This window comes from Dioscorea cayenensis, chromosome 2 (assembly GCF_009730915.1).
Source record: "Dioscorea cayenensis subsp. rotundata cultivar TDr96_F1 chromosome 2, TDr96_F1_v2_PseudoChromosome.rev07_lg8_w22 25.fasta, whole genome shotgun sequence".
Taxonomy (NCBI): Eukaryota; Viridiplantae; Streptophyta; class Magnoliopsida; order Dioscoreales; family Dioscoreaceae; genus Dioscorea; species Dioscorea cayenensis.
In genome coordinates this window covers 21,181,119-21,200,486 of record NC_052472.1, presented here as the reverse complement: position 1 = coordinate 21,200,486, position 19,368 = coordinate 21,181,119, and the positions used below count along the sequence as shown (strand labels likewise).

Here is a 19,368-nt window from a genome sequence, read left to right as displayed (position 1 = left end):
TCAAAAGAAATTTTCTGATGTGAAACTAAATTCGGGCAATTTTAGTTTTTAAATACAATAATTATATTATATTATATTATATTTATATATTTAAAGGCTATCTCAGGAAAGATGACAGGGCGTGAGCCGCACGTGTGAACTTAAATAACGGTCGGCATCTTAACGCGGCCTTCTACTTTATCGTGCAACGGTCGCTTTCTTAACAAATCAGCTGCTTTGAATAAAACAGCTAGAACTTTTATCTAGCAAACAGTTTTCACGCCACGTGTCCATACATATGTTAATATAAAAAGAACTCTGAAATTTATGGACTAAAACAAGTTGTTGTACTTGTTATAAATATATATAAATAAATTAGTCCTTAAATATATTTTTATAATTAAGATTACTGTAATAATTAAGAAAACTAACTTTGCAACTTATCATGAAGATATATAATTAAAACTACTCAATATATGTACATAAGTTAATTTTTTCATTATCTTAAAATTTTTAAATTGAAGTTTGAGCCAATCCATAATGCAGATCCATAATTAAAATCAAGCAAAGATCAACATCAAAATGATATGAAGTTTGTTTGTTCTTTTTGGGAAGGGCTAGCAACACATGTTAGGGTATGCCGAATTAATACCTCACACTTTTTTATCTTGACTTATTGAGATTCATGTTAGAAGTTTAAATTTTCATGAAGCTAATTTTTTATATGAGATTCAAATTCTTGCTATTTTTTTTCCTCTCCCAAAATACCTTGAAATGATGCTCACTAATTGCTCGAATCTAATGGTTTTGGCAAGTTAATCATAAATTTGCTCCGACATAAAAATCTAGAGGATGTCATGAACTCTTTTCACAAAGACATCAAAACACAATGTTTAAACATTTGATTATAATGTTTCAATGATACTTGATATGACATTAAAGCTTAAAACCAGAATTTTCTTTTTGGAGTGCATAATTAAAACTAATGGAATATGGAATATCAAATCAAGCTTTTCAAAAAATCACAAAAATTAATTCCGTCCGACATGAGAATCTAAAAAAATTATTGTATAAATTTTGAAAACTTAAAACATATATAGAGAGGGCTACATAATTTGGGACATCTTACTGTGGTTGTTAGATATAAATTTAACGACCGATGTTCATTAATGCACCGTAGTAAAATTACTTAAACTCCATAGCAGTTTTGACATAGTAATTTTACAAACAACTCCTATAAATAATAACTATTAGATTATAATCTAACGATTATCTTCAAATATCTTCACATTTGAAAAAAATTAAGAACTTACATACAAAATGTAAACTTTAATATATATATATATATATATTTCACAAACATAGCGAAAACATGATATCTATAGACATTTAATTTAATTGAAATGCTTGGTAGCATGTCTTTGTTTGTTTGATTGGATAGTGTGAGAGACAAGCATGTCAAGTGGGACCTAAGAAATGAAGCGATGAATGAACACTAGTTACAAAGAGCACCAAACAAAGAAAAGGATCTTTTAGTGCTTCTCTAACTCGGAGCCATGTATAGCTTCAATCACCATCCAATTGAGACCATTTTATGAAATGCCATTTGATTCTTATCTTTTGTTTTGATTTTGATTGACTTGGTTTTTTCTTGGCTAGAAGAGTTTTTAATAAGGCCTAATTTATTAAACTCTTTTTCTTTTTTAAATAGTTTGCTCTTGTTTTGTAATCAATCTTTCTTGTTTTTTTTTTTAAATCAATAATAATTTAAGGGAAAAAGCTTTTATTTTGGTTTAAAGATTATAGTTTTCTTTTGAACAAAAACCATTGTTTATATAGTTTTATGAACCTATTTTTTTTAAATTACAAAAAAAATGAGCATTTTTTAATATTAGATTATAAAATTTTATACAATTATATATATATATTTTACTATGCTTGAAATTAATGAATTATATTAACCACACGACAATAATAGAGTGATTAACATAATTAACTCCCATGCTAGTGGTTAAGGGTTCGACTTACTCCCAATGCATAGTTGAGACATAAAAAAGTATTTATGTTTAGGGTAACTTATCCGTAATGTCAAAAAAATAAAATGGAAATCACTGTGCTATATAACAATCTCGTCTCAATTAAAAAATTATTTTTTATTTTAATTTATAATCTAAAATAAATCAATTTAATTCATGAATACCTTTATTCAAATAAAAAAAATAAAAGCTCAAAATGAACCATTTTTTAGTTTTAGAGGTAAAAAAAAATGTCAATATAATTCATTGACCTACATTGTATTTATATGACTTCTATTAGGTGGACATCTCACCCTCCTTTGGGTAGCCATAGATGTTAGTGTTCATCAAGATAATATATCTCTATAGATGTTATATAATTAATATATATATATATATATATATGATGGTTCATATTTGAACTACTTTTTGGGGACCATTAATTCCATAATTTGTCTTTGGCTCCTCAACATCATTAATGGGTTGTTCAACGTGTGGATTAAGTTGAGATTAATTTATTTGATATGATGCCATGCTTTGCCATCTTTTCTTGTTAACTTTGTGTTGGTGATGTCTTGTTCCTAAGATTTGAATGGAAAATATTTTAAAGTTTTTTAAAAAAAAATTTTGGTTGATGAATGGTCATCTTCAACTTTACTTTTTTGGTGTTTTCATAATTATTCAACTAATCCAACAATTACATCTAATCCATATTTTAACTTATTATGGTTATAAAATTAATAAAAGAAATAACTATATACTCACATACACTTGTACTATTTTAAAAAGTCTTCTTTGTGTATAATAATTTATTGATACTTTATTAATATTTTATCACATTAATTTTAATAATAATAATATTATTATTAGAGTGTTTGAATAGTATTTAGGTATATTATCCTTATTAGCTATGTTGTCACAGAAGAAGAACAATTGTTTGCATGTGTTTGTTTTATATATATATATATATATATACATTAAAAACCATTCAAAATCCAAAACTCATAGTTGAATATTTCTTGTTTGAAAAAATAAATTATGAGTTGTAAATTACCAGTAAAACCAAGGTTGTTTTTTTTTTCTTTGTGTGTTAAGAGGTTAATGTTAATCTGATCATTAAAAGAATAATGGGATTTTGAAAGGAAAAAAATCAATGCAAAAAAAAAAAGTATGAAAGAAAAAAATTCTAAAACTATAATTTCAATTGGATTCTAATATACAGACATTTTAACCTAAAGTTTTTGTTTTTAATTTTATAAATTAATTTTTTTATTTAAAATGCAATAATTTTGTCCTAGTCTATAATTTCCCTATATATACCTCACAAAAATTAGTGTTTTTTTTTTCTCATCAAGGGCGTATGCATAGATTAGGAATTAATCGTCCAAGCTGCACACCCTCAGCCAGGGATAAGGGGTTTAGGTTGTGAACCCACATCCACAGCCAATGACCCGCTATCATTATTGCTTCCAACGAGTTTTGAACTCAAAACTTTTTGAATACCTCACCTGATTTTTTGCAATAAAGTCAAATACTACTACACTATGAGCCATTTAGTAATTAGCTTGGTTACTTGTATACCCTTCAATAAAGTAAATATTGTACCAATGACCAATTGGTTTATTGGTAGCTGAGTCCCGATTAGAATCTTTCACAAGTAGTGAGAGTTCGAATCATGAGTGATGGCACATTTTTGGGAGTGTGAGTACTGGTTATGTGCGAATGATCCCAGGGCCCATGTATATATTAGCTCTACCCCCACGCTCATCTTGGTAAAAAAAATTAAATTCAATTAAATATTATGTATACCTCTTTAAAATTTGATTTGTTTGCATATATATATATATATATATATATATCACACTCTTTTCTCCAACATACACTATTAAAATATGTTATAGATTATATAAAACTTAATTTTTACTAAGAATAAAATAACTATAAAAAATGTGTACAAATGTTTTAGTCATTTCACATACAATAATACAGTTTACTTGTGTACGTGGGATATAAAGGTATTTATGCAAATAAATATTTTTTTAAAAAAATTAGATAAATCACATTCATTAAAATTATCCAAACAAATTTTAAGAGATATAAAAAAAAAATTTGGTTTTATTGAATAGTATACACAAAATTGAATGAATATTCTTATTTCTTTTATACCTTTCAATTGTTATTATTTAATATTAATTTATGAAATTTAACATACCCTTTACACTGTTTGACAAGTGTATCACCCTCTATAATTCCATTTTTTATTTTAATTTTTTTTGGAAAAAGAAAAACACAGCAATTAAATTCAAATATATCTTGATGCCAATCTTGTCCCTAAAGCAAAAGACATCATGGGAAATTTGGGAGAAGGGGATCATGTTGTGGGGCTCTGCCCAAATCCAGAGATAGTGCCCATAAACCAACTATTGCTTCAATGATCTGCAACATTTTGTCCCTCAATTTTTAATTGACAATATTTTTTTTATTAATTATTCCATGTATTATTTATGTTTTTGAATAATCATTATATCTATTTTTTTTCTTTAAAATTTATCTCTTTAAATATATACATATTCCTTTATTTTTTCCAACTATAATTTAAATTTTAAAATAATTAATAACAACTAGTTTAATGAACTTGATGACATATTAAATTCTCAATTTTTTAGGGGTATATATGAATGAATAGATTCCACAAGTTTGTGTAATTTTAACTTTTCTAGGGGTAAATATATATATATATATATATACCCCTATATATACATGTGAAAATAGTACAACTTATGAATGAGATTAAAATAAAAAAAGTCATCATCCTATCTTGGCAAGAAACTTTTTATAATGTCTTATCTTATCTTTCACTTTAACATTAGAAAAAAAAAAAGAAAAGAAAAGAAAAGAAAAGAAAATGGAAGCCTTTAATAATTAAATGAACACTTTATATTTCTCCAACCAAGTGTGACATTATTGGAAAACATTCCAAAGACCACCAACTAAAGCAACCAACATTTTAGTGAAAACCATGCTATCAATCTATATCTATAAAACATTATCATATTTAATATTAGATAAGCATGCTCACATTAATTTGTTTTATTTTTCCATTTTAATGTCAATTTATCATAGTGATAGCTTAACTGACTAGTTTTTAATTAAGGTTATTCACTTGTAATTAGGTGCAACTAAACTTGAATTAGTTTATTACTTATAGATTTGTTCTTATTCAATAACAAACTCATATAGATATCTATATTTCTTCACTAATTTCGTTATTTATTAATTATGTTGTGATTTTAAAAAAAGAATTATTTTATAATCTTTAATAATTAGCTCAAATGGTATCACAAAAATTAATTTTGACTTATAAAATAAATATATTATCACAAACCATCTACTTGGAGTTGAATTTCTCGTTTAATTAAAATGAGACATATTTATTTTTTATAAAATTAAATAAATAAACATATAAATCCATATTTTTATGAGAATAAAATGAGTATACTTAAGACATTTATTCCCTCAGATGTGATAATATTAATTTATTCATTGATGATTGCTTACCAGTTTTGAGATGCAGAGGATCCCTTATTATATTTAGCATCACACATCATATTAAAATAAGCAAGCAAATCATATTGCTTATTTCAATTGCTTATAACTATTTATTTAAATAATAATAATAATATAATAATAATAATAATAATAATAATAATAATAATAGTATATATAACCGGTTAAGAATTTCATTTTTTTTTAATAAAGGTGGATAAGTCATAAACTCTTAATCATATGATTAGGAGAGATTCAAAGGCTTAAGGCATAAATGAAGTACTATTCCTTTATTGTAGGAGCAATACTTTTGCTTATATATCTTTTAACATATTTATTAATAGGTGTAGTTTTTTTAGATAAATGAGTTTTAAAAAAAAAATGAAGTTGGGAAATGATATAATAACCTTTGCATACATACCCTTAAAATTAAATCCTTCATAATCTATTTTTAAAATATATTAATAAAATTATGTTATTAAGATGAGTTTTTGTTTTTGTTTTATTTTATTTATTTTTAGCAAACAAACCTCAGAACCCTAATAATTTCTTACTTTCTCACAAGTATACAGTTAATGAGAGAATTCATAAAATTTCTTTATTTGTCTTTAAAAAAAAAATCTAATTTTATTCAACTAGTCAATATAGGGAATAAACAAATCAAACCTCAATTTTTTATTGGGAGAAATGAAATACTAACTCTTTTATTATATGGTGGTGCTTAAAACTAATATATATATATATATATATGTGTGTGTGTGTAATTGTATGAGAAAATTAATAAAAAAATGCAAGATTCAGAGCTTCAGATATTCTTTCTTTAGTTATTTAAATATATATATTTAACAAACTATCAATATTAATAAACAACTATAATTAATTAAAAAAATTTAAAAAAATTTTAAATTTTAAGATATTTATTTTAACTAAGTCAAACATTGCTAATTCAATTTAAAATTCCCCTCTAAAACAAGTGTAAGCTCTCAATCCTTAATTAACCCTTCTCTCCAAACTCAAAATCAAAACACACAGTTATATCCGTACATTCCGTACTCCTAAAAAATAAAAATAAAAATAATTACAGGACCAAATTGGGAGGCATAACACATGCCATTGCTCTTACCTTTCACAGTATGAAATATGATGAAAAAGTAGATGAAAAGAGAAATAATGAAGCAAGAGAGTAAAACATTCACAAAGACTAATGACTAGAGATTCCTTTTTAATATGATGTTGGAGGTGTATAGTATAGGCATGCACAAGCACTGCACATCTCTTTTGTGATGTGGCTTTGCTTTTATTCAACTAACACCTTGTTTTTTCTTTTGTACCACCACCTCTCATTGACACACATATATATATAGATCAGGTGTGCTTCTTCTCTAGATCTTCTCCTCTATTATTATTATTATTATTATTATTATTATTATTATTATTATTATTATTCAATGCCACCTTTAAAGGGAGGACTTTGCCAACAAAACCACATGAAGGGTTTTAATTCATCTTGGATTAAGTCCAGTCATTTTCACATCCTTCTTTTTGTTGCTAGATGTTTTTTTTGGGGGATGTTTTACTAGTTACACCAAGAACATGTCAAAATTGCTTGTATCATCTGAAACTAAGAGTTTTGTTGCTATTTTGATGAACTTATTGAGTTCTTTTTAATTTTTAATGTTCTATTTAGATATATCTAATAATTTGTACGGTTGAGTTATAAAAAAACACACACACATGAAAAAAAAAATTAATCGGAAAAATTACTACCTATAAGATGTTTTCATGTCTTTCAATGATTTAACAAAAAAAAAAGAGTCAAAATTAGTGGTTTTATTGAATTTTAATTATTTCTGAGGTTTGTTTAGATTGATTTATTTTGCCTCATTAGTATTATAACTTACATGAATATATAATGAATGCTTAAGTGTTAGTAAATATCATTTTTTTTTCATGTGTTAAAAATAATTTCTTTTATTTTTCTAACCTAGACCACCTGTTGCACTTTAAAAGTGTGTTTGGATGGAAAATTAGAGATAATTTAGATTAAGACATCAAAAGACTTTAATATTTCTTTTTATTTATTTTTTTATATTTTAGATGAAAAGAAAAATAAGAAAGAATAAAGAATGATGTTTGGAAAAGGAGTGAAGTGAGGATTTGGACTAAGGAGTTTTTTTTTATTTTTTTATTTTTTTTTATAATTCAAATTTGATATGTTTACCCCACTCCACTTGAATGATACCTAATGAGTAAAAAAAAATGATTATAGTTATAATTATCACTATCATTATATTTATATTAGCCTATCAATAATATTTTTAGTATTATTATTAACAAAAATTACAATTTTAATTATTATAAATATCTCTTTTATTGAATATTATCATTATCTAAACAACCTAAAGAGGGCACATAAACAATTTTTTTTTTTTAAAAAAAAACGAGATTATAATATTCAATATTTTTCAATATAAACCTAAACAAATCCAAGCCCATGGTAAGGTTTCTCTAATAAAAGGACAATCTAAGTGCAAAATAAATATGTTAAATAGGCCACCAAATCTAAATCCTACAAATGCCAGCCTAGCATATCAATAAATATAGATATTTGCATAACATTATATCAGCCAAACAGAAATAAAATAGGGGTATAAGCCCACTACCTAAAAACAGTGCAATCTGGCCCAGTGACAGGTGTAAAAAGAATGATAATAGAAGTGGGCTCTCCAATCATAGACAAGTGAAGGTACTTTTATGGGCAAAAAAAAGAAACTCATAATTATTATTTGCAGGGGAATCTAAAGTTTCTTGAAATGCCAAACAGAGGACTAATGAACTAAACTCACTTACATGTTAGCTTAGGATCAGTCTTTTAGATGAAGAGATGGAATCCAAAATCAAGTATGTCTCTTACTAAGTCTGAGTTTGGCTAACTGATACCAATTGAGGTACATGGACTTTGCCTTCATGTTTGATTGGGCAACTCAATTCATCATGTTGAATATTATTACATCTATCCAAATAAATCATGTACCTCAATTGGTGGGGAATGGAATTATTAACAGTCCACTAACCAAGAAAAAGAAGGTTTGGATCATGGCATCAGAAAAGTAAACAAGTTCATGGAGTAAACAGGCTATCAGTTTTTACAAGTTATGTAGCAAAAAAGAGAAATTTTAGCATGTTACTTGAAAAATGACAGCATACCTTCAAACTATAATTACGGTATTATTTTGCCTTCTTCTTCTCTTCCTTGCTCTTCTTAAAATCCTCATAGTCTCTTCCCTTGCCTCATCTATCAAATAACTTTCTCTGCCTATAAAGATAAGATTACTGAAGTCCATTATAAATTCATTGACTACTTAATATATTGGAAACTTAATGTTGTTATGCTATATGACAACTGTCTAGTTCACCATTCCTCCTACAATGCTTTTGAAAATTGAATAATTAACCTACTATCAAGGCTTCTGCAATTAATTATGTAAGTAGAACAGTCAGATGTTTCCATTTTTAACTCCAGAGTTGGAACCAAAAGTTCAATTTTCAAACAGGATGACAGCAAAATGCAAATTGTAAACTCATACATGCATACAAATTGGTAAACTGGAGTTCAGATTCTATTGCTTATTCATACTCAAATGTTTACCTGTTTCTTTTTTCAAGAGAAGGCAAGCATCTCTATCACTCTCATCATCAGATTCAATGTCCATTCTAAAGACCTGCTCCTGCATGAACATAATTATCCTCAAACATGAACATCAAGATGCTTGTTTCCTCGTTTCAAGCATCTGCTACTATGACTATTTTTAAAACACTAAATTGTAAACATGAACTAGCCCAGTAGCATTCAATTCACTGTGTGACTGACTTTTCGCATCTGAAGAACAAGCACATGGTGCGTTACAAGAAACGGACTAACACGGTAGCATTGTCCTATTGAAGAACAATGCAAACATTCAGAATGTCTAATTAAACATCTCACTTTATTTTCTGATAAGAAGATACAATACCAGTAGTTTTCCTGTTGATATATATCTATTCTAACAAAAAGGTCCCGTAGCTTTCCTATTATTACATTGCCATCCTAACAAAAAGCTCCAGTAGATTTCCTAATAACATATTGACATACTTAATCTAAAGCTTCAGTAGCCTTCCTGTTAAGATATTGCCGTGCTAATTACAAGTTATTACAATATAGAGAAAATAGAGTGCAGAAAACTACTTCAATTCAACTGCAAGTAATACATTTCTGAATTACCTGAGGTCCGCTAAATATCTCTTCCTGTTTGAGTGGGCCATTATGCTTAGAATTGGTCAACTTTGGTTTCAGTGTTTTCACGCACGCTACCTGATCTGAAGATCCCCTTTGATTCTTTGGAGGAATAGTTGGACTACTATTATGAACAAAATGTTTCAGAATAAGAAAACCAATGCAGTGGCAAGGGAATATCAAGCGGAGGGAAAGCGTCTACATACAATAGAAGTTAAAACAGATGATATCCCAGAAAAGCTTGGTGTGATAATTAACTCACTGAACTTTTAAGAAAATCTATAGTCCAATTTTCTTGACTAATCGGGTAGTTTCACAATACTTAACCTCATTCCTAGTTATAAAGCCCCTTCTTTTCAAATGTTATTATATGTATAGGGGAGTAATATAATCATGCTAGTTTTTGCAAGGAAAAAGTTGATGGATACTATAGTAATCAATTTTCTATTCAACCTAGAACATCAAGGTACAAGCTAAATGAACGATTCATGAAGCTAGAGGGAAACTTCATAAAACCGACTTACCAACTACTCAAAATAAATTTATCTGCTTCACCATTAATTTGTACAAAGAAAATGCCTTTATCTTGATATTCTCACTTCTGATTGTAAGTTTGTCAGCAAGTCATAAACATAAATGGGAATTCTAAATTTAAGGTACATACGTGCCAATTGTTTGCATCCGGCATCTTTGAGATTGTTTGATGGCTAAAAAGCCCGGATTCTGGAAAGGGAAGAAAGGGAGGTAAGAAACCCCTTTTATAAAATAAATCAATAAAATAAAACCAATCTAAAAATAAAGTATACCTCAGCTAACCGAACAGCACCAAGATGATTATTATTGAGTGACTTCATGTTGCTCACTATTACCTGCAAAGGATTGTAACAGTTCTATACTATTAGTTGCTGAATAAACTCCTGAAAAATAAAGAGCGACATAGAATTAAGTTTGTGTTGACAGAGGGACAGACCAGACAAATAAGAGATGTCACCAGGATGAGAACGTTTACCAAAAAATTTTGTCGAGACTAAATGCATGAGAGAAAAAGGTAATATTAGACAAAACTACAGGGCGCATCACCAAAATGGATATGAGGTGGGGCAAATTAGGAGAATTTGGAATTGACAAGTATTTTTACAGATGAGGATTCATAGGAGAATAATGATGGTAATATTTAGGAAAAAATCAATAATGATGGAATACACTTCCGCAACTCATCTAAAAATTTCAATAATAAATTATTTTGCAGAATTTACATCAATAGATGTAGAGGCTAAAATATTGAATGATCTGGAAATAAAAGAAATACTTCAAGGTACCTGTGTTTCTTTTGAGAAGACATTGCAAATTTCATGTTGTAGTTTAAATAGATTCGTTTGAATCTGCTGCGGTAAGGCCGAAAGAGAGGATAAAATTTCATTTAATTTGCTACGATCAGATTCCTTATCCATCTGAACAGGAATAGCTTTCAGTCTTCCTTCAAGAAAATCTTTGATATCTTCTTCTGCCCTCAGCTGTCATTACAATCCAATGATAAAAACCAGATCCATTCATAACACTAATGCACGACGTATAAATAAGAATTTAAGCAGATTGAATATTTGATTCGCACCATTTTCTGCATTGAGTTTTCAACAAGACTTATCTTTTGCCGAATAACTTCCGCTGTACATAGATCACAGTAATTCCATGTGTTAGATGGCATTTATTTAGCTTATAGTGACAACTGCCATGTTTGTTAATATCAGCCATTGATGAAGTTCAATCATATTCACATCTGTCTATGAAACCAAAAGCATGCCACTACTTCCATAACAAAAAGTTGTTAATAATATAGCAAAATGTGCCCTTCCACTTTTAAATAAGTGCATATTCTTCACTTACTTTCCAGTGAAACTTCTTTCACAGCTCTGTTCGCTTGCATTACATCACTCTGTACAGAGTCAAGGATCATCCCCAACCTATTTAAAGAGCCTTCTATGATTTGAAATCTGTGTTCAAGTTCTTCATTAACCAGACCTGTCGAAAAATCTTGCATAAGCCACCAATATGTGGTTACCCTCCTAGATGCTTATGAACATGAAATCAGACACTTGTTATAGGACATGAGGAAATCCTGCAAATCACTGTGTTACGAAAGAAGTTTGTTGGACCCTTATTCCCAACAACAACACAAGCAGTGGTACACTAGATTTGGTCATAGAAACTAGCTAGTTATAAACTCACTTCTGTTGTCAGGAATAGAAGCTGAACTCCATCTGCGTAGAGCATTGGTAGATGTCCTTGATAGCTGGATTGGAGGCTCTTCCCTCATGGATGCAATGGGAACCAGTGACTTCTTCGATGAATTATCTCTTTCTTGAGAGCCAAGTCTCTAAATAAATAAACCAAACCAAAAACATGGTGATTAGCTTTTCCAATTAAACATGAAATGATAAGCAATGCACTAAGCATTAGATTATATATCACATGTATACAAAGTTGCCATTTTCTCTCAACTACACCCAAAAAAGGATCACTAAAGAAAATCCAAACTGACCAATGAGACTAATTAAACATATCACGCTAGTCAGACTACATACAAGGAATTTATTCACTTAAACTTCTAATTTAAAGACATTAAAGCGAAATACTGAACTCTTAAATGGAGGAAATAATATTTGTGACAATGTGAAAGTTTCAGTATCTTTTGAACTCAGCAATGACATTAACAGATCAAAATGATGTCAACTGTACAAACTCAAGTACATATTCATCAGTGTAAATCCTTGGAGAGAATATGAAATACTAACTGTAGAGGACATTCTGGATTGATACGATTGAGCAATTCAACCTCTTTTCATTCAAAGTTATGCAGACTTCCTCAGTTCTTTAACACAAAAAAGGTGCACCTTGTAAATTCTACACAATGCCAGGAACTAGAGCAGTTCAAAACAAATTCAACAATGACAAAGTACTATTACAATTCAAGTTCATATATAGGTTGGCTTTCCAAGCCGAAAAACAATTCTATCTCAGTTCACCTAAAATTTAAAAATAATAGCGGATCATCCAATCTGGTGCATCACAAGCAAAAGATACATGAAAAAATGCAGCTTCAAACCATCACTTCTTTCATTGAATCATAGACATGCATGCTTCAGTGATTGGTCAATGAACAAGTTGACAAGAAAGCAAATGCCCAAAATCTATAGCTCCCAAAACTAGCATTATTATTTTTCTGAAAATGGTCCTTCAGACAGGTCACACTAATTCATCTTTGTTCTAGTTTGGAACTTGGAAGAAGAGCATTCTACAAGGTCTAATCAGCCAATTTTTTTCATGCAGTGCCGAATAATAGCTTAAACATAATCTCATCCTGAAATTTTTCATCTAGTCCAGAAAGTAAGATACATAAATGGATGACATCAAACAACTTAAATCTTCAAGTTTTTCACATATATCACTTCTACTAACTGCTAAAATTCCACATTGAAAAACAACAGGTGAGCAAAAATTCCTCATCTCTGTCCTTCAGTAAGAAAATACAATTAAATACATGATTTCGATCTTCCATGCTCCCTGTTCTTCATTATCATAAAAACAATAAAAGAATTCCGCATTACCATAACTCATCATAAATCACTAGAGAAACCATTAGATTAATCAAAATCCAGGGTCCAATCCGATCATAAGAAAAAAAAAAAATCAAATCAATCCATCAGAATTGGATCTCCAGACCTGATCGCTGGCAGGATTCTCCTCCAAGGAACTCTGTGAGAACTGGGAGAAGGACATTCCCTGCGAGAACGACTGCTGCGATTGGGATCGGAGTTGATACCCCTGGATTTTCCCCAATCCCGATGGATCCGATCCTAAGCCCAATCCACTCGCCCTCCTTGAAAAAAAAAATCCAAAAAATGAAAGAAAAATCGGAAGAAAGAGGCGGAGAATGAGGGATTGAGAAGGCACCTAGATGGAGGGGGGAGAACAGAGATGGAGCTGAGATCGCAAGCCTTGTTGATCTTCAACCTCATGAGAGTTTCTCGCACGAACCCTAACCCTAGATCCCGAATTCGAGAGGAGAAGATGAGAAGAGCGCGAGAGATACGAAATGGGAAGAGGGGGAAGGCGGGGAATTTATAGAACAGTGATTTGAATTTTGTATAATTCCCATTCTACCCCTGACCTTCATAGATTAATTTGAATTTTTATTTATTATTTATTTTTTTATTTACTTATTATCCCTTTGCAAAAATATATGAAATTATATATGGTATAATACCCGAATTGGTCCCTCTACTTTTCTCTCTCTTCCTTTTTGGTCATTTTACTCAGAAATGCTCCCAAGTAGTCCTCTACTTTTGAAAATGGTTCTACTTAGTCCCTTCTACTCTAAAATAAACCAATTATTAATTGTGTTAAGTAGAGAGAGAATATATGAAACTTAATTTTATTAATTACTTGAAATATTTTACAAGACACTCTTTTTTTCTCACTCTAATTTTTCTCTCACTTTGCACTCACACCGACTCTTACTTGTAGCTTCACTCACTCACTCAAGTTGCTTTCTTGTACTTTGCTTGGTTAGCAATTACACTAATTTATAGGCTTGTTAGTCGGTCGATGGAAGGATCTATGAAATTTCTAATATGGAAGGAGTTTTCTAGATGTTTAAGTCGGTTGTAAGAAAGCTTCAAGGAAGGTTGAAGTCGGTGGTGATATTTAGTAGTTTCAAGCTTCTTCTAGAAGCTTGACACTTTATCAGCCTGTATTTTTCAAAAGTAGAAGAACTAGATGGGAAGATATTAAGAGTATAGGGACTAAATTGGGTCATTTTTAAGAGTAGAGAGATTAGTGGGGCGCATTTCTTAGTAGAGGGACAAAAAAAAAACAGAAGGGAGCAATTCAGATATTATACTATTATTTCTTGGCATGTGCAAATTACCCCTTTTAGTGATTAGTAGAATGAGAACTTATCAAATTAAAGTGCCTTTTTTAAAATAAAAAAATTATATTCCTATAGTCCACTTTAATTATTTATTTTTCTTTTTAAAATATTATAATTGTATATCAAATGTTAAACCTCCCAAAACAAAAAAAAAAGAACACCACCTGTACGATCCTATAACTGAAAAAGTAAATAAACCACTGAATTTTATTAATAAAAATTTATTATTAATTTTTATATGAGAACAAATTCAAAATCCATAATAAAAAATGATGACTCTGCTAATAATACAATTATGTGTAAAATGAGACTCATAGATTTTCGATTGAGCATCACTTTTTTTTCTATCAGTAGTTAGGGGTGGCAATAATCTGTTCGGACCCACCGGTCCAGTTTTGTCCGGTCCGAAATAAAAAGGGTTTGGACATAAGATTTGCAAATGCGGGCCGGGTTCAGACATATCTTGGTTGTCCGGATTTAAATCCGAGCAGGGTCCGGACATAGAAATTCGGACAACCTGGCCCTTTTAACTCCTAAAACTTTAAAAGCCTACAACCTTAGGCCCATTTGTTTTAAGCCCATTCTTCTAAAAACTTTAAACATATATTGTTTTTTCTATTAAGACTTAGATTTTTCTATAATTTGAGTTGAGTTTTGGATTATTGATGTTTTTTTTTTGCATTTAATGTGAATTAAATTATTTTTTGTATAATTTAATATTTGAGCGAACTTAAAAATAGCTTATAGAATTCGGACAAATTTGGACATCCGGATAACTTGGTTTTAAAATAAACCGGGTTTGGACATGCCAAGTTTGTCCAGATTTAAAACCGGGCCGGGTCTGGACACAAGTTTATCTATTTATATTAGTAGTTGTCCGGACCCGGTTTTATCCGGACCCGAATTTTTGCCACTCCAGTAGTATCAGGAAAACACTAATAAAATCAAAGTTGTGTTTAATGGTGGTGACAAATGACTCAAGCTTGCCCTTCTTTGAAAGAATATATCATTAATCTTAATAATAATTAATTGTTCAAAAAGATGAGATTATTGAAAAATGATATCATTTTGATCTAGGTAAATGTTTTAGAATATACTCCTTCATACAAATGTCTACATTTTTACTCGAAGAAGACGAAGGTGACATGGCTATCTTTAATATGATGTGGCCAATATCAATTGGGAGATGGGAAGACTTTCTCCTTTTGGTTTGATCCTTGGTGCAATGGATTAGCTATTGTAGATTTATTCCGAGATATTAATTTCAGGGAAATCTATATCTCTAGGGAATCACTTGTATGTGAGTTTTGACAGAAAAGAAGGTGGAGGTTGCCGGCTATATGGAATGCTGCCATGGCAGGGATTTTTGAGTATCTCAACAAAAATTTTACATTAAATAAAGCCAAACAGGATTGTATTGACTGGAGATTGGATAAGAATGAAACATTCAATGTAAAGAATGTTTTCAGGACATTCCTATAACCACAAAGAAAAGTCACTTGGGCAAATCTAGTGTGGTCGACTAGTAATATTCCAAGACATACTTTTATTCTTTGGTTAGCATTACATAAAAGTAGACCTGACCGCGGTTCGGTTCGAACCGTAGAACCAAACCGGAACCGCCACTATTAAAACCGAACCAGAACCGTATAAAAGGTTTCGGTTCCAAACCGGAACCTTAACCGGAACTTTAAGGTTCCGGTTAATGTTCTTATTAGTTAAAAACCGGAACCTGAACCGAACCGGAACCGAACCGCCGATTCCGGTTCTATTTTTTATTTTTTTTAAATGAAATATATATATAATATAATTTTTTATATTTTTTAATTAATTGGAATTAAATTATTTAGAACCGAATCGGAACCGGAACCATATTGGAACCGAAACCGAGAACCGGAACCTTATGACTATGGTTCGGTTCCGGTTCTATAGTTTATAAAACCGGAACCGGCGGTTTTGAACCGGAACCGAACCGTGGTCAGGTCTACATAAAAGACTATTGACAAAAGGTAGATTAGTCCAATGGAAGATGTTAGATTCTAATTTATGTGTGTTCTGTAATTCAGCTAAAGAGGAGATTGAACACTTGTTCTTTGATTGTGGGTTTTCTAAAGCAATTTGGACCAAAGTACTATGGGCAAGCAGGGTGGTAAGAAGGCCTCTATCTTGGTCAAGAGAGATCAGTTGGTTTACTAGAAAAGCAAAAGGTAAATCATTGCTCGCAAGGATTCAAAAAACAGCTCTATCAGCATGTGTCTACACTATTTGGAGAGCAAGAAATCATGCCATTTTTCAGAATCAAACTGCTAATGTAGAGGTGATTTTTGGGCAGATTAAAGAGATGGTGATATTAAAATATCTGGGCCAAATTTCCATGGAGGCGGGTTCTGGGAATTTATTATGCAAAGATGGTATGCTAGTTAAATGAAGGGGAAATTGCTTTTTGCTGAGAAGGTATGGAGATGGAGAATAGGGCTAAAATGAATTACTGGAGGTTGATGTAATGGTTGCTTGATGCTTATTGGCTGTTAAAAGGATGGATGAAGTGAAGACCTGGTGGTATGAATGTGTTGGATGGGAAAAGAAAAGTAGATATGGGCCTGTGTGCTTTCATGGGTATCTGCACTGGCTTATCTTTAATGTTTTGTGTGGATTATATCATGTTTTGGAAATGCCATGTTCTGGAAATACCATGTTTGGGAGGTTGAGCTTATTAAATATATTTTGGTTTGATTTGACAAAAAAAATATATATATATATATGATGTAGCTGTGTTTAATATAACATGTCAGTTAATGCATAATATGGATATTCTAACTAACTTTGCTAACGTGTTAATTTTAAACTGACTCATCTTTCACGGCTGCCAACTAAGTAAAAAGGGTCGAAAAAAATATGGGGTGACCAGTATGTGTAGTTAAATCGAAGATAAATGACCAAATTGATTCAAATTAAAGTTTGATGACCAATTTAAAAAATAAAGTAAAGTTGAGTGACTCCTCAAAAAAATTTACCCCTCTTTTTATTGATGAAAAATATCTTTGGTATGACCAAATATATATATCTAAAATGATACCAAATTGTGCCAACAAAAAAAACAATGCAAAAGGTGATGGTGATCACTGTTTTTAAAAACACCATGACAGAGTCCACATATTATGGTTCAAAGACTATATATTGCAGTCTTGTTTATTGAGATTATCTAAAGTTAATAGAATTTATTATCCCAACCAAACCAATTAAAATCATGCTATTATTGATGAGTAATTCATAAACTTGTTCCTTGTGAAGTAGCACAAGTTTTAGTACATCCAAATAATACAAGAAATTCATTGATAAACACATGCTTGGAGAAGTGAACTAAAATGATCATGAAAGTGTTTTAAGGATTGGAACACTTGTTTGCATGAAACTTCCTAACCTTGCATGGTAGTGTCCATCATGTGACAATAATATCCACTTTTTTACTTATTCTTTACTTTTATTGCAATTATGTTCCTTCTAACATCAATTATCATTATTATTATTATTATTATTATTATTATTATTGTTTTATTTGACCTCAAATAATTTAAATTAATTAATACTAATATTTATAAAAATAAATTAAAATTTTATGCAAATGATGGCAGTGAATTAATATTATGATTTTCAAACATTCATTAATAAATTTATAGTAAATATTGCAAGTTATATATATATATATATAACCATTAAATAGTTTATTTTGTTGGAAATATAGTACCACATCGGTTGTGTAATAGAATTGTAATGGGTTTATATATAGGTATAGGGGTTGAGTACACTAAGTCTTGAGAGCTTTTTGGTGTAAGACCCACTAGCTCTATATAGAGCCCGTTAGAGACCCATCTTCTTTAAAAATATAAAAATCTGACAAAGCTGCTGAAGTTGTCTGCAGGGACGTTTGTGAATTTCTTAGCTACAAAACTCTCACTTTTTGTTTGAAAGCCTCGACTACGATCTGGTATTAAATTTTTATATTTTTGATGCTAGTGGGTCCTATATGAGAACTTTATATGGCGCTAGGGAGTGCTTACAGCAAAAAGTCTCGAGGCTAGTGGGCTCAACCCCTATCGCATATATAAGCCCATTCTGATTCATCAGCCAACGGGAGTGTATATTTCTCAACGATGCTGTCATGTCGAGCTTGGAAGAAAAATGATCACGATAAGCGATTATAGTGGGACATAGTAAAAAGACGCTCTGAGGGTTCGGGAAGAAAGCAAGTCGATTTAAAATAGGGACCTCTAAAAGCGCAAGTAGTGTCTGAGTCCGTATGTGTAGGGATCTACGAGTCACGAAAGTAGTGTCTGAGTCACGGTAAAAGCAGGGACCTACGGTGTCTGAGTGCAGTGCAGGATTCATTGCTGAGTTGAAGCTTGAGGAAGAATGTTGGAAATATAGTCTAGCATCGGTTGTGTAATAGAATTATAATGAGTTTATATATAGGGTATAGGGGTTGGTAGCTAAGTCTTGAGGCTTTTTGGTGTAAGGCCTGGCTATCATATAGAGCGTTATGAGCACTACTTCTTAAAAATATAAAATCTAACATATTTGGTCATTAATTCTTTTAATCCATGGCAAAGCAAGAACAAATATTTCAA

General features: G+C 30.4%; 1 protein-coding gene across 1 annotated transcript; it reads right to left on the bottom strand.

The window, feature by feature from the left end:
* Positions 1 to 8,477: 8,477 nt before the first annotated feature.
* On the bottom strand, positions 8,478 to 14,025 carry LOC120280290 (putative recombination initiation defects 3). Its single transcript, XM_039287067.1, has 11 exons — positions 13,765 to 14,025; positions 13,534 to 13,690; positions 12,040 to 12,187; positions 11,698 to 11,832; positions 11,426 to 11,478; positions 11,133 to 11,327; positions 10,620 to 10,682; positions 10,478 to 10,536; positions 9,802 to 9,937; positions 9,190 to 9,268; positions 8,478 to 8,856 (listed from the first exon to the last, which is right to left on the bottom strand). Exons 1-11 carry the CDS (start codon positions 13,827 to 13,829, stop codon positions 8,750 to 8,752), a joined length of 1,197 nt encoding a protein of 398 aa, XP_039143001.1. The 5' UTR covers positions 13,830 to 14,025; the 3' UTR covers positions 8,478 to 8,749.
* Positions 14,026 to 19,368: the final 5,343 nt, after the last annotated feature.